Source organism: Oncorhynchus kisutch, linkage group LG14 (genome assembly GCF_002021735.2).
Source record: "Oncorhynchus kisutch isolate 150728-3 linkage group LG14, Okis_V2, whole genome shotgun sequence".
In the NCBI taxonomy this organism is placed as follows: Eukaryota; Metazoa; Chordata; class Actinopteri; order Salmoniformes; family Salmonidae; genus Oncorhynchus; species Oncorhynchus kisutch.
This window is the reverse complement of record NC_034187.2, coordinates 3,786,802-3,802,912: the sequence shown is the minus strand read 5'-3', so window position 1 is coordinate 3,802,912 and position 16,111 is coordinate 3,786,802. Positions and strand designations below refer to the sequence as shown.

The 16,111-nt window shown below is 46.5% G+C and overlaps 1 protein-coding gene across 1 annotated transcript in view; it reads right to left on the bottom strand.

Moving 5' to 3' along the window:
* Nucleotides 1-16,111, bottom strand: part of LOC109885320 (polypeptide N-acetylgalactosaminyltransferase 16-like) — an 89,121-nt gene that overhangs the window by 415 nt on the left and 72,595 nt on the right. Inside the window, exons 7-11 of the mRNA XM_031787655.1 lie at nucleotides 6,119-6,206; nucleotides 5,429-5,513; nucleotides 2,064-2,167; nucleotides 1,174-1,300; nucleotides 228-320 (exon numbers count right to left, since the gene is read on the bottom strand). Of these exons, the coding sequence (XP_031643515.1) occupies nucleotides 228-320; nucleotides 1,174-1,300; nucleotides 2,064-2,167; nucleotides 5,429-5,513; nucleotides 6,119-6,206 (497 nt within the window). The remainder of the gene's footprint in view (nucleotides 1-227; nucleotides 321-1,173; nucleotides 1,301-2,063; nucleotides 2,168-5,428; nucleotides 5,514-6,118; nucleotides 6,207-16,111) is intronic.

Sequence of the window (16,111 nt, the reverse complement as noted above, 5' to 3'; positions counted from 1 at the left end):
GGGGAAGGGGAGAGGCGAAGGGCGAAGGGGAGAGGCGAAGGGGAGAGGCGAAGGGGAGAGGGCGGAAGGGGGAGCGGGGGGGGGAAGGGGAGAGGGAAGAGGGAGAGAAAAACTCATGGGCCAGTATTTTCCATTTCCTGAGAAAGGTTCTGTTTTGGAAATGTTTTCATCCAACAGCAAAGATATGAATAGTGTTGGTTTAAAAGGTACCAGAGAGGACTACTAACCTGCCGAAGGCCTTGCCCTGCGCTGAGGGCCTTGCTGAGTAGTAGTACTGTTTATACTCATCCATCCACACCTCCGCTGCCCGACGCGTGTTCCTGACCACACACACACACACACACACACACACACACACACACACACACACACACACACACACACACACACACACACCTGGTTGGGTAGGATAATAACACAGTTTCCGCTGTTCCTTCCTCTCTGTCATGACCCCATACATTTCAGTTGTGTCGTAGCTCTGAACTATCTCACCTGATCCACCAAGGGTTTGAGGATTAGTAGACTAGTTGAATCAGGTATGCTAGTTCTGGAATAGTTCAAATACATGTCCCCGAGAGGAGGGTCCCCAAGAAGAGGTTTGAAACGGCTGGGAGTCCCCGAGAAGACAGTTGGAATGGAGTCCCCGAGAAGACGTTTTCGGAATGGAGTCCCCGAGAAGACAGTTGGAATGGAGTCCCCGAGAAGACAGTTGGAATGGAGTCCTCGAGAAGACGTTTGGAATGGAGTCCCCAAGAAGACGTTTGGAATGGAGTCCCCGAGAAGACCGTTGGAATGGAGTCCCAGAGAAGACAGTTGGAATGGAGTCCCCGAGAAGACGTTTTCGGAATGGCTGGGAGTCCCCGAGAACAGGTTTGAAATGGCTGGGTGTCCCTGAGAAGCCGTTTGGAATGGAGTCCCAGAGAAGACCGTTGGAATGGAGTCCCCGAGAAGACGTTTTCGGAATGGAGTCCCCGAGAAGACGTTTTCGGAATGGAGTCCCCGAGAAGACGTTTTCGGAATGGAGTCCCCGAGAATACGTTTTCGGAATGGCTAGGATTCCCGAGAATATTATTTGTATTTTTTTTACAGGCAGGACTAGAGTGTGTGTCTATAGTTGTGTGTCTGTGTGTGTGCATCTGTAGAATGGATATCAGAGCGACCTAGCTCACTTACTTGATGTATGTGAGAGCGTTGCCTTCTGGGAAGTCGTAGGGATGTCGCTTCCTGAAGACGTGTCCCACCCTGCTGCAGGGCAGAATCTCCAGGCTCCCACCACACATCCACACCCTGAAGGACAGCTCTGAGAGAGAGATGTATGAGTTAAGGTCATATGTTAATATAGACATGTTTATATAGGGGAGATTAAAACCTACACACATCCACACAAAACAGTCTGGTCTTCATTATCCCAGTTAACCTGCTACAGAGCACACTGCAGCAGACACATAAGGTCAATCAATCACCAGCTGGTCCAGTAACATCATCAATCACCAGCTGGTCCAGTAACATCATCAATCACCAGCTGGTCCAGTAACATCATCAATCACCAGCTGGTCCAGTCACATCATCAATCACCAGCTGGTCCAGTCACATCATCAATCACCAGCTGGTCCAGTCACATCAATCACCAGCTGGTCCAGTCACATCATCAATCACCAGCTGGTCCAATCACATCATCAATCACCAGCTGGTCCAATCACATCATCAATCACCAGCTGGTCCAGTCACACCAATCATCAGTCAGTTATATTCAGTAGGTGGCGATAGTGTTTTAATTAACCATATGTCAGTCAGGTTAATGTTGAGATCCTATCTAAGCCATCTGTCAGTCAGGTTAATGTTGAGATCCTATCTAAGCCATATGTCAGTCAGGTTAATGTTGAGATCCTATCTAAGCCATATGTCAGTCAGGTTAATGTTGAGATCCTATCTAAGCCATCTGTCAGTCAGGTTAATGTTGAGATCCTATCCAAGCCATATGTCAGTCAGGTTAATGTTGAGATCCTATCCAAGCCATATGTCAGCCAGATGGTGTGTGTTCTCTCCCCCCCCAGTGATCTCACCAAAGTTCTCCCCTCCCCAGATGTCCATGTGAGTGTCGTACTGCCCCAGGTGGTTGAACCAGCTCTTGTCCATCACAAAGATCCCTCCTGCAATCACTGGAGTTCTGTAGCAGAGAACACAGGAGGACTGACTGCCTGATACACACAGGAGGACAGAGGACAGACTGCCTGATACACACAGGAGGACAGACTGCCTGATACACACAGGAGGACAGAGGACAGACTGTCTGATACACACAGGAGGACAGACTGTCTGATACACACAGGAGGACAGAGGACAGACTGCCTGATACACACAGGAGGACAGAGGACAGACTGCCTGATACACACAGGAGGACTGACTGTCTGATACACACAGGAGGACTGACTGTCTGATACACACAGGGCAAGACTGGAGGTAGGTTCAGCAGGACAGACTGCCTGATACACACAGGGCAAGACTGGAGGTAGGTTCAGCAGGACAGACTGCCTGATACACACAGGGCAAGACTGGAGGTAGGTTCAGCAGGACAGACTGCCTGATACACACAGGATGAGACTGGAGGTAGGCTCAGATGTAGAACAAACATGGTGGACGAAGGAATCACGTCATCTTTACATTTGTCTATTCGTGATATTTTTTATCAGCAACATTCCTTGAATTCCTTATCAGCAACTTTTGCCTGAATGTGAAGAGACGGGGGAATAAGAAATTGGACCACAATAGCTACCTGATAGGCAGTGTGGAGACCACATCAACATAACTATCTACCTGATAGGCAGTGTGGAGACCACATCAACATAACTATCTACCTGATAGGCAGTGTGGAGACCACATCAACATAACTACTGTAGCTACCTGATAGGCAGTGTGGAGACCACATCAACATAACTATCTACCTGATAGGGAGTGTGGGGACCACATCAACATAACTATCTACCTGATAGGCCATGTGGAGACCACATCAACATAACTATCTACCTGATAGGCAGTGTGGAGACCAGAACAACATAACTAGCTACCTGATAGGCAGTGTGGAGACCACAACAACATAACTATCTACCTGATAGGCAGTGTGGAGACCACATCAACATAACTATCTACCTGATAGGCAGTGTGGAGACCACATCAACATAACTACTGTAGCTACCTGATAGGCAGTGTGGGGACTACAACAACATAACTAGCTACCTGATAGGCAGTGTGGAGACCACATCAACATAACTATCTACCTTATAGGCAGGGTGGAGACCACATCAACATAACTATCTACCTGATAGGCAGTGTGGAGACCACATATACATAACTACTGTAGCTACCTGATAGGCAGTGTGGAGACCACATCAACATAACTATCTACCTGATAGGCAGTGTGGAGACCACATCAACATAACTATCTACCTGATAGGCAGTGTGGAGACCACATCAACATAACTATCTACCTGATAGGCAGTGTGGAGACCACAACAACATAACTATCTACCTGATAGGCAGTGTGGGGACCACAACAACATAACTAGCTACCTGATAGGCAGTGTGGGGACCACAACAACATAACTAGCTACCTGATAGGCAGTGTGGAGACCACATCAACATAATTATCTACCTGATAGGCAGGGTGGAGACCACATCAACATAACTATCTACCTGATAGGCAGGGTGGAGACCACATCAACATAACTATCTACCTGATAGGCAGTGTGGAGACCACAACAACATAACTACTGTAGCTACCTGATAGGCAGTGTGGAGACTACATCAACATAACTATCTACCTGATAGGCAGTGTGGAGACAACAACAACATAACTACTGTAGCTACCTGATAGGCAGTGTGGAGACCACAACAACATAACTATCTACCTGATAGGCAGTGTGGAGACCACAACATAACTACTGTAGCTACCTGATAGGCAGTGTGGAGACCACATCAACATAACTATCTACCTGATAGGCAGTGTGGAGACCACATCAACATAACTATCTACCTGATAGGCAGTGTGGAGACCACATCAACATAACTATCTACCTGATAGGCAGTGTGGAGACCACATCAACATAACTATCTACCTGATAGGCAGTGTGGAGACCACATCAACATAACTATCTACCTGATAGGCAGTGTGGAGACCACATCAACATAACTATCTACCTGATAGGCAGTGTGGAGACCACAACAACATAACTATCTACCTGATAGGCAGTGTGGAGACCACATCCACATAACTACTGTAGCTACCTGATAGGCAGTGTGGAGACCACATCAACATAACTATCTACCTGATAGGGAGTTTGGAGACCACATCAACATAACTATCTACCTGATAGGCAGTGTGGAGACCACAACAACATAACTAGCTACCTGATAGGCAGTGTGGAGACCACAACAACATAACTACTGTAGCTACCTGATAGGCAGTGTGGAGACCACATCAACATAACTATCTACCTGATAGGCAGTGTGGAGACCACATCAACATAACTATCTACCTGATAGGCAGTGTGGAGACCACATCAACATAACTATCTACCTGATAGGCAGTGTGGAGACCACATCAACATAACTATCTACCTGATAGGCAGTGTGGAGACCACATCAACATAACTATCTACCTGATAGGCAGTGTGGAGACCACATCAACATAACTATCTACCTGATAGGCAGTGTGGAGACCACAACAACATAACTATCTACCTGATAGGCAGTGTGGAGACCACATCCACATAACTACTGTAGCTACCTGATAGGCAGTGTGGAGACCACATCAACATAACTATCTACCTGATAGGGAGTTTGGAGACCACATCAACATAACTATCTACCTGATAGGCAGTGTGGAGACCACAACAACATAACTAGCTACCTGATAGGCAGTGTGGAGACCACAACAACATAACTACTGTAGCTACCTGATAGGCAGTGTGGAGACCACATCAACATAACTACTCTAGCTACCTGATAGGCAGTGTGGAGACCACATCAACATAACTACTGTAGCTACCTGATAGGCAGTGTGGAGACCACATCAACATAACTATATACCTGATAGGCAGTGTGGAGACCACAACAACATAACTACTGTAGCTACCTGATAGGCAGTGTGGAGAACACATCAACATAACTATCTACCTGATAGGCAGTGTGGAGACCACATCAACATAACTATCTACCTGATAGGCAGTGTGGAGACCACATCAACATAACTACTGTAGCTACCTGATAGGCAGTGTGGAGAACACATCAACATAACTATCTACCTGATAGGCAGTGTGGAGACCACATCAACATAACTATCTACCTGATAGGCAGTGTGGAGACCACATCAACATAACTACTGTAGCTACCTGATAGGCAGTGTGGGGTTCACAACAACATAGGTAGCTACCTGATAGGCAGGGTGGGGTCATTCCTGGACATCTTCTGTTCGATGGGAATCTGCTCCCATTTAAAGTGTAAACTCCAGTCAAACCCTGAGAGACAGAGAGGGAGGGGGGGGGGGAGCATTCCCACAAGGAAAATGGACAGTTTAGGCTTCAGTTTAGGGTCACAATTAGGGTTAGAATTTGGGTTAAGGGTTTGGTTTAGGGGTATGGGGTTAGGTTTAGGGGTATGGGGTTAGGTTTAAGGGTATGGGGTTAGGTTTAGGGGTATGGGGTTAGGTTTAGGGGTATGGGGTTAGGTTTAGGGGTATGGGGTTAGGTTTAAGGGTATGGGGTTAGGTTTAGGGGTATGGGGTTAGGTTTAAGGGTATGGGGTTAGGTTTAGGGGTATGGGGTTAGGTTTAGGGGTATGGGGTTAGGTTTAGGGGTATGGGGTTAGGTTTAAGGGTATGGGGTTAGGTTTAGGGGTATGGGGCTAGGTTTAAGGGTATGGGGTTAGGTTTAGGGGTATGGGGTTAGGTTTAGGGGTATGGGGTTAGGTTTAGGGGTATGGGGTTATGGAAAATAGGATGTTGAATGGGAATCAATTGTTTGGTCCCCACAAGGATAGTAAAACTACCGAGTGTGTGTATGTGTGTGTGTATGGGCGTGCATGCATAAGTGTGTGTGTGTTCTCATACAGTAATCCTACTGACCTCCCCTCAAGTCAGCTGAAGCTGCCAAGTAGGCAAAGTTATCCAGGCTGATGACATCGATGATGGGGCTGACCACCCGGGTACGGTCCTGGGGAGAGGAGAGACAGGCACGGTCACACACACACACACACACACACACACACACACACACACACACACACACACACACACACACACACACACACACACACACACACACACACACACACAGACACACCCCATCTCCAGCATCAATAGTAATTACATGAAAACACAGTGTTTCTACCACAGGAGGTTGGTTGGCACCTTAATTAGGGAAGAACATGCTCATAGTAATGTCTGGAACGGAGTCAACGGAATGGCATCAAACACAAGGGAACCATGGAAACCATGTGTTTGATACCGTTCCACCTACTCCATTCCAGACATTAACACGAGCCCGTCCTCCCCTAGGGTGCCACCAAGCAACGGGCTCGTGGTAATGACTGGAGCAGGTGGAACGGTATCACACACATGGGAACCAGCATGGTGCTGGAGATGTGTTGCCATTCCGTTGACTCCGTTCCAGACATTACTATGAGCCGTCCTCAGCCTCAGCAGCCTCCTTTTTTAAATTTTGAATTTTTTTTAACCTTTATTTAACCAGGTAGGCTAGTTGAGAACAAGTTCTCATTTGCAACTGCGACCTGGCCAAGATAAAGCATAGCAGTGTGAGCAGACAACAAAGAGTTACACATGGAGTAAACAATTAACAAGTCAATAACACAGTAGAAACCAAAGGGGGAGTCTATATACAATGTGTGCAAAAGGCATGAGGAGGTAGGCAAATAATTACAATTTTGCAGATTAACACTGGAGTGATGAATGATCAGATGGTCATGTACAGGTAGAGATATTGGTGTGCAAAAGAGCAGAAAAGTAAATAAATAAGACAGGTAGGGGATGAGGTAGGTGAAAAAGGGTGGGCTATTTACCAATAGACTATGTACAGCTGCAGCGATCGGTTAGCTGCTCAGATAGCTGATGTTTGAAGTTGGTGAGGGAGATAAAAGTATCCAACTTCAGCGATTTTTGCAATTCGTTCCAGTCACAGGCAGCAGAGTACTGGAACGAAAGGCGGCCAAATGAGGTGTTGGCTTTAGGGATGATCAGTGAGATACACCTGCTGGAGCGCGTGCTACGGATGGGTGTTGCCATCGTGACCAGTGAGCTGAGATAAGGCGGAGCTTTACCTAGCATGGACTTGTAGATGACCTGGAGCCAGTGGGTCTGGCGACGAATATGTAGCGAGGGCCAGCCGACTAGAGCATACAAGTCGCAGTGGTGGGTGGTATAAGGTGCTTTAGTGACAAAACGGATGGCACTGTGATAGACTGCATCCAGTTTGCTGAGTAGAGTGTTGGAAGCCATTTTGTAGATGACATCGCCGAAGTCGAGGATCGGTAGGATAGTCAGTTTTACTAGGGTAAGCTTGGCGGCGTGAGTGAAGGAGGCTTTGTTGCGGAATAGAAAGCCGACTCTTGATTTGATTTTCGATTGGAGATGTTTGATATGAGTCTGGAAGGAGAGTTTGCAGTCTAGCCAGACACCTAGGTACTTATAGACGTCCACATATTCTAGGTCGGAACCATCCAGGGTGGTGATGCTAGTCGGGCATGCGGGTGCAGGCAGCGACCGGTTGAAAAGCATGCATTTGGTTTTACTAGCGTTTAAGAGCAGTTGGAGGCCACGGAAGGAGTGTTGTATGGCATTGAAGCTTGTTTGGAGGTTGGATCAGGGAATCGCCCGCAGCAAGAGCAACATCATTGATATACACAGAGAAAAGAGTCGGCCCGAGAATTGAACCCTGTGGCACCCCCATAGAGACTGCCAGAGGACCAGACAGCATGCCCTCCGATTTGACGCACTGAACTCTGTCTGCAAAGTAATTGGTGAACCAGGCAAGGCAGTCATCCGAAAAACCGAGGCTCCTGAGTCTGCCGATAAGAATATGGTGATTGACAGAGGCAAGGTCGATGAAGACGGCTGCACAGTACTGTCTTTTATCGATGGCGGTTATGATATCGTTGAGTACCTTGAGTGTGGCTGAGGTGCACCCATGACCGGCTCGGAAACCAGATTGCACAGCAGAGAAGGTGCGGTGGGATTCGAGATGGTCAGTGACCTGTTTGTTGACTTGGCTTTCGAAGACCTTAGATAGGCAGGGCAGGATGGATATAGGTCTGTAACAGTTTGGGTCCAGGGTGTCTCCCCCTTTGAAGAGGGGGATGACTGCGGCAGCTTTCCAATCCTTGGGGATCTCAGACGATATGAAAGAGAGGTTGAACAGGCTGGTAATAGGGGTTGCGACAATGGTGGCAGATAGTTTCAGAAATAGAGGGTCCAGATTGTCAAGCCCAGCTGATTTGTACGGGTCCAGGTTTTGCAGCTCTTTCAGAACATCTGCTATCTGGATTTGGTTAAAGGAGTTTTAACCTTTAACCAAGGAGAAGATAAATGTTTACAATTACATTCAGTGACACTGATGACATCATCGGGGCGGCAGGGTAGCCTAGTGGTTAGAGCGTTGGACTAGTAACCGGAAGGTTGCAAGTTCAAACCCCCGAGCTGACAAGGTACAAATCTGTCGTTCTGCCCCTGAACAAGGCAGTTATTGAAAATAAGAATTTGTTCTTAACTTACTTGCCCAGTTAAATAAAGGTCAAATTAAATTAAAATCGAACGAGCGTCATGTCATTTTTAACCAACTATTTGACTGTGATATTAGTAACCTTTGCCCGCTCATTCCCCAGTTAAAATCGCATGATGACAATGGAACCCCCTAGCCTCAGCAGTAACAGCACATTATAGTGGTGTGTGTGTGTGTGTGTGTGTGTGGTGCGGTGCGGTGGATTAGCTTCACAAAAAGGGACAGTCATAGAGGCTGTTTCCAATTACAGTCCTAGTTCTTTGAATAGAGGGTAGTGTTGAACGATTAACCAATATTTAAACAACTAATTGACTGAAGTTGGTTCAATTATTGGAATTCCATTTAGTTTGTTTCTTTCTTCTGTGAGGTCACTGCAGAACTGTGTGATGTCATAGGGAGTTGTAGTTCCTCTAGAGATAAATCAGATCCAGACTGAACTGTGTGATGTAGTAGGGAGTTGTAGTTTCTCTAGAGATAAATCAGACCCAGCCTGAACTGTGTGATGTAGTAGGGAGTTGTAGTTTCTCTAGAGATAAATCAGACCCAGCCTGAACTGTGTGATGTAGTAGGGAGTTGTAGTTCCTCTAGAGATAAATCAGATCCAGACTGAACTGTGTGATGTAGTAGGGAGTTGTAGTTCCTCTAGAGATAAATCCGATCCAGACTGAACTGTGTGATGTAGTAGGGAGTTGTAGTTTCTCTAGAGATAAATCCGATCCAGACTGAACTGTGTGATGTTGTAGTTCCTCTAGAGATAAATCAGATCCAGACTGAACTGTGTGATGTTGTAGTTAGATTTTTCAGCAACTAGCTATCTACCTAAACCGCAACCCCGGGTTACTCCTGGCTAGCGTTTCCACCCACTTAGCTTGAAGCTAGCCCGGCCGTAGCACCTGTGCTACCACCGTAGCATACTCCTGAGCTACAATACCCGGGCCCACGACCGGTCTATCGATGTCATCGCATGAAGAGGAATAAACAGACTCACCCTATCGCGACGTCCCCCAAAGGCTAACTCTCTAGCCCTCACTATCTCCCTGCTTGCTAATTCGGCCTGCTAACTGCTAGCTTGTCCAGCTCCGGTCCGCTAACTGCTACCTTGTCTAGCCCGGGCCTACAAACTGTTAGCTTGTTAGCACAGGCCTGCTAACCGCCTGAATCGCCGCGTCCCAAACGCTTACCGGACCCATATTTACTTTCTATCTCTTTTGACTTTTAATTTGTTTATACCTTCCGGAAACCTGCCTCACCCAACGTGATACGGAATCGCTATAATTTTTTTATTTTTAGAACACACTCAAGAACCTCCAGAAGCTAACCAGCTAACTAGCTACAAGCTATTTAGTCATTGTTAGTTTTTTTTTTACCTGGATAACACTCGCCAGTCCAGCTTCCCTGCCCCATCCACCGCTGCCCCCTGGACACTGATCTCTTGGCTACATAGCTGATGCACGCTGGACTGTCCATTAATCACGGTACTCCATTCTGCTTGTTTGTTTTATCTGTTGGCCCCGTTGCCTAGTCTACGCCATTTTACCTGCTGTTGTTGTGCTAGCTGATTAGCTGTTGTCTGACCTACTGTTTTAGCTAGCTTTCCCAATTCAACACCTGTGATTACTGCATGCCTCGCTGCATGTTTCTCTCAAATGTCAATATGCCTTGTATACTGTTGTTCAGGTTAGTTATCATTGTTTTAGTTCACAATGGAGCCCCTAGTTCCACTCTTCATGCCCCTGATAACTCCTTTGTCCCACCTCCCACACATGCGGTGACCTCACCCATTATTACCAGCATGTCCAGAGATACAACCTCTCTCATCATCACCCAGTGCCTGGGCTTACCTCCGCTGTACCCGCACCCCACCATACCCCTGTCTGCGCATTATGCCCTGAATATATTCTACCATGCCCAGAAACCTGCTCCTCTTATTCTCTGTCCCCAACGCTCTAGGCGACCAGTTTTGATAGCCTTTAGCCGCACCCTCATACTACTCCTTCTCTGTTCCGCGGGTGATGTGGAGGTAAACCCAGGCCCTGCATGTCCCCAGGCACCCTCATTTGTTGACTTCTGTGATCGAAAAAGCCTTGGTTTCATGCATGTCAACATCAGAAGCCTCCTCCCTAAGTTTGTTTTACTCACTGCTTTAGCACACTCTGCTAACCCTGATGTCCTTGCTGTGTCTGAATCCTGGCTCAGGAAGGCCACCAAAAATTCAGAGATTTCCATACCCAACTATAACATCTTCCGTCAAGATAGAACTGCCAAAGGGGGAGGAGTTGCAGTTTACTGCAGAGAGAGCCTGCAAAGTAATGTCATACTTTCCAGGTCCATACCCAAACAGTTCGAACTACTAATTTGAAAATTACTCTCTCCAGAAATAAGTCTCTCACGGTTGCCGCCTGCTACCGACCCCCCTCAGCTCCCAGCTGTGCCCTGGACACCATTTGTGAATTGATCGCCCCCCATCTAGCTTCAGAGTTTGTTCTGTTAGGTGACCTAAACTGGGATATGCTTAACACCCCGCCAGTCCTACAATCTAAGCTAGATGCCCTCAATCTCACACAAATAATCAAGGAACCCACCAGGTACAACCCTAACTCTGTAAACAAGGGCACCCTCATAGACGTCATCCTGACCAACTGGCCCTCCAAATACACCTCCGCTGTCTTCAACCAGGATCTCAGCGATCACTGCCTCATTGCCTGTATCCGCTACGGAGCCGCAGTCAAACGACCACCCCTCATCACTGTCAAACGCTCCCTAAAACACTTCTGTGAGCAGGCCTTTCTAATCGACCTGGCCCGGGTATCCTGGAAGGACATTGACCTCATCCCGTCAGTTGAGGATGCCTGGTCATTCTTTAAAAGTAACTTCCTCACCATTTTAGATAAGCATGCTCCGTTCAAAAAATGCAGAACTAAGAACAGATACAGCCCTTGGTTCACCCCAGACCTGACTGCCCTCGACCAGCACAAAAACATCCTGTGGCGGACTGCAATAGCATCGAATAGTCCCCGTGATATGCAACTGTTCAGGGAAGTCCGGAACCAATACACGCAGTCAGTCAGGAAAGCTAAGGCCAGCTTCTTCAGGCAGAAGTTTGCATCCTGTAGCTCCAACTCCAAAAAGTTCTGGGACACCGTGAAGTCCATGGAGAACAAGAGCACCTCCTCCCAGCTGCCCACTGCACTGAGGCTAGGTAACACGGTCACCACTGATAAATCCATGATTATCAAAAACTTCAATAAGCATTTCTCAACGGCTGGCCATGCCTTCCGCCTGGCTACTTCAACCTCGGCCAACAGCTCCGCCCCCCCCGCAGCTCCTCGCCCAAGCCTCTCCAGGTTCTCCTTTAACCAAATCCAGATAGCAGATGTTCTGAAAGAGCTGCAAAACCTGGACCCGTACAAATCAGCTGGGCTTGACAATCTGGACCCTCTATTTCTGAAACTATCTGCCACCATTGTCGCAACCCCTATTACCAGCCTGTTCAACCTCTCTTTCATATCGTCTGAGATCCCCAAGGATTGGAAAGCTGCCGCAGTCATCCCCCTCTTCAAAGGGGGAGACACCCTGGACCCAAACTGTTACAGACCTATATCCATCCTGCCCTGCCTATCTAAGGTCTTCGAAAGCCAAGTCAACAAACAGGTCACTGACCATCTCGAATCCCACCGTACCTTCTCCGCTGTGCAATCTGGTTTCCGAGCCGGTCATGGGTGCACCTCAGCCACACTCAAGGTACTCAACGATATCATAACCGCCATCGATAAAAGACAGTACTGTGCAGCCGTCTTCATCGACCTTGCCAAGGCTTTCGACTCTGTCAATCACCATATTCTTATCGGCAGACTCAGGAGCCTCGGTTTTTCGGATGACTGCCTTGCCTGGTTCACCAATTACTTTGCAGACAGAGTTCAGTGCGTCAAATCGGAGGGCATGCTGTCTGGTCCTCTGGCAGTCTCTATGGGGGTGCCACAGGGTTCAATTCTCGGGCCGACTCTTTTCTCTGTGTATATCAATGATGTTGCTCTTGCTGCGGGCGATTCCCTGATCCACCTCTACGCAGACGACACCATTCTATATACTTTCGGCCCGTCATTGGACACTGTGCTATCTAACCTCCAAACAAGCTTCAATGACATACAACACTCCTTCCGTGGCCTCCAACTGCTCTTAAACGGTAGTAAAACCAAATGCATGCTTTTCAACCGGTCGCTGCCTGCACCCGCATGCCCGACTAGCATCACCACCCTGGATGGTTCCGACCTAGAATATGTGGACGTCTATAAGTACCTAGGTGTCTGGCTAGACTGCAAACTCTCCTTCCAGACTCATATCAAACATCTCCAATCGAAAATCAAATCAAGAGTCGGCTTTCTATTCCGCAACAAAGCCTCCTTCACTCACGCCGCCAAGCTTACCCTAGTAAAACTGACTATCCTACCGATCCTCGACTTCGGCGATGTCATCTACAAAATGGCTTCCAACACTCTACTCAGCAAACTGGATGCAGTCTATCACAGTGCCATCCGTTTTGTCACTAAAGCACCTTATACCACCCACCACTGCGACTTGTATGCTCTAGTCGGCTGGCCCTCGCTACATATTCGTCGCCAGACCCACTGGCTCCAGGTCATCTACAAGTCCATGCTAGGTAAAGCTCCGCCTTATCTCAGCTCACTGGTCACGATGGCAAAACCCATCCGTAGCACGCGCTCCAGCAGGTGTATCTCACTGATCATCCCTAAAGCCAACACCTCATTTGGCCGCCTTTCGTTCCAGTACTCTGCTGCCTGTGACTGGAACGAATTGCAAAAATCGCTGAAGTTGGAGACTTTTATCTCCCTCACCAACTTCAAACATCAGCTATCTGAGCAGCTAACCGATCGCTGCAGCTGTACATAGTCTATTGGTAAATAGCCCACCCTTCTTCACCTACCTCATCCCCATACTGTTTTTATTTATTTACTTTTCTGCTCTTTTGCACACCAATATCTCTACCTGTACATGACCATCTGATCATTCATCACTCCAGTGTTAATCTGCAAAATTGTAATTATTTGCCTACCTCCTCATGCCTTTTGCACACATTGTATATAGACTCCCCCTTTGTTTTCTACTGTGTTATTGACTTGTTAATTGTCTACTCCATGTGTAACTCTTTGTTGTCTGCTCACACTGCTATGCTTTATCTTGGCCAGGTCGCAGTTGCAAATGAGAACTTGTTCTCAACTAGCCTACCTGGTTAAATAAAGGTTAAATAAAAATAAAATAAAAATAGTTTCTCTAGAGATAAATCAGACCCAGCCTGAACTGTGTGATGTAGTAGGGAGTTGTAGTTTCTCTAGAGATAAATCAGATCCAGACTGAACTGTGTGATGTAGTAGGGAGTTGTAGTTTCTCTAGAGATAAATCAGACCCAGCCTGAACTGTGTGATGTAGTAGGGAGTTGTAGTTTCTCTAGAGATAAATCAGACCCAGCCTGAACTGTGTGATGTAGTTTCTCTAGAGATAAATCAGATCCAGACTGAACTGTGTGATGTAGTAGGGAGTTGTAGTTTCTCTAGAGATAAATCAGACCCAGCCTGAACTGTGTGATGTAGTAGGGAGTTGTAGTTTCTCTAGAGATAAATCAGATCCAGACTGAACTGTGTGATGTAGTAGGGAGTTGTAGTTTCTCTAGAGATAAATCAGATCCAGCCTGAACTATGTGATGTAGTAGGGAGTTGTAGTTTCTCTAGAGATAAATCAGATCCAGACTGAACTGTGTGATGTAGTAGGGAGTTGTAGTTTCTCTAGAGATAAATCAGACCCAGCCTGAACTGTGTGATGTAGTAGGGAGTTGTAGTTTCTCTAGAGATAAATCAGACCCAGCCTGAACTGTGTGATGTAGTAGGGAGTTGTAGTTTCCAACAGGCTAATATTCAACATTAGTTAAGTGCAGAAAACGTGGTAATTAACTGCAATTGACCATAAACCATTGCGCGAAGAGAGAAGAGCATATGTTTCGCTGGGTACAGTATCTCTACCTGATAGTACCTGATCTAAGTGACAGTCATAGTAGTTGATAGTTGGTATCGCCTGCTACAGAAGAGACAGCAGAACGAGATTGTAAAGACATATAGAGAGCAGCTGTTGCTTCACCAGGTATCTCTACCTGATAGTACCTGATCTAAGTGATTGATAGTTGGTATCGCCTGCTACAGAAGAGACAGCAGAACGAGATTGTAAAGACATATAGAGAGCAGCTGTTGCTTCACCAGGTATCTCTACCTGATAGTACCTGATCTAAGTGATTGATAGTTGGTATCGCCTGCTACAGAAGAGACAGCAGAACGAGATTGTAAAGACATATAGAGAGCAGCTGTTGCTTCACCAGGTATCTCTACCTGATAGTACCTGATCTAAGTGATTGATAGTTGGTATCGCCTGCTACAGAAGAGACAGCAGAACGAGATTGTAAAGACATATAGAGAGCAGCTGTTGCTTCACCAGGTATCTCTACCTGATAGTACCTGATCTAAGTGATTGATAGTTGGTATCGCCTGCTACAGAAGAGACAGCAGAACGAGATTGTAAAGACATATAGAGAGCAGCTGTTGCTTCACCAGGTATCTCTACCTGATAGTACCTGATCTAAGTGATTGATAGTTGGTATCGCCTGCTACAGAAGAGACAGCAGAACGAGATTGTAAAGACATATAGAGAGCAGCTGTTGCTTCACCAGGTATCTCTACCTGATAGTACCTGATCTAAGTGACAGTCATAGTATTTATTTACTTTGAAGAAATACTAAATAGTGATTTTGGTCAGACAGCGGCTCTATTAGAGATGATTATGAAATAAAGTCATCAAATAACACTAAAGTTATATACACAACAACTGAAATAGTTTATTAAAGTAATGTGAATAAATGAATGTTAATTAGTGATAATCAGTAATGGTCAGGTCACTACCATCATGGGACTTTTATTGATTATTCTGTGTTGTTCAGCGTTCAACCCACATAATACCTAGTACATTTAATGTCTAAATTGTTTTTATCTAAATCGAAAACTGTGATTATTTTGTGATAATCAAACCGAAACGACCTCAAAAAGGTCTAATTACTCAGCACTAATAGAAAGAGTTAGAGGGGTTGAACCCAGGTTGGACCCAGGGTGTACTCTGTGTTGAACCCAGATTGAACCCAGGGTGTACTCTGTGTTGAACCCAGGGTGTACTCTGTGTTGAACCCAGGTTGAACCCAGGGTGTACTCTGTGTTGAACCCAGGGTGTACTCTGTGTTGAACCCAGGTTGAACCCAGGGTGTACTCTGTGTT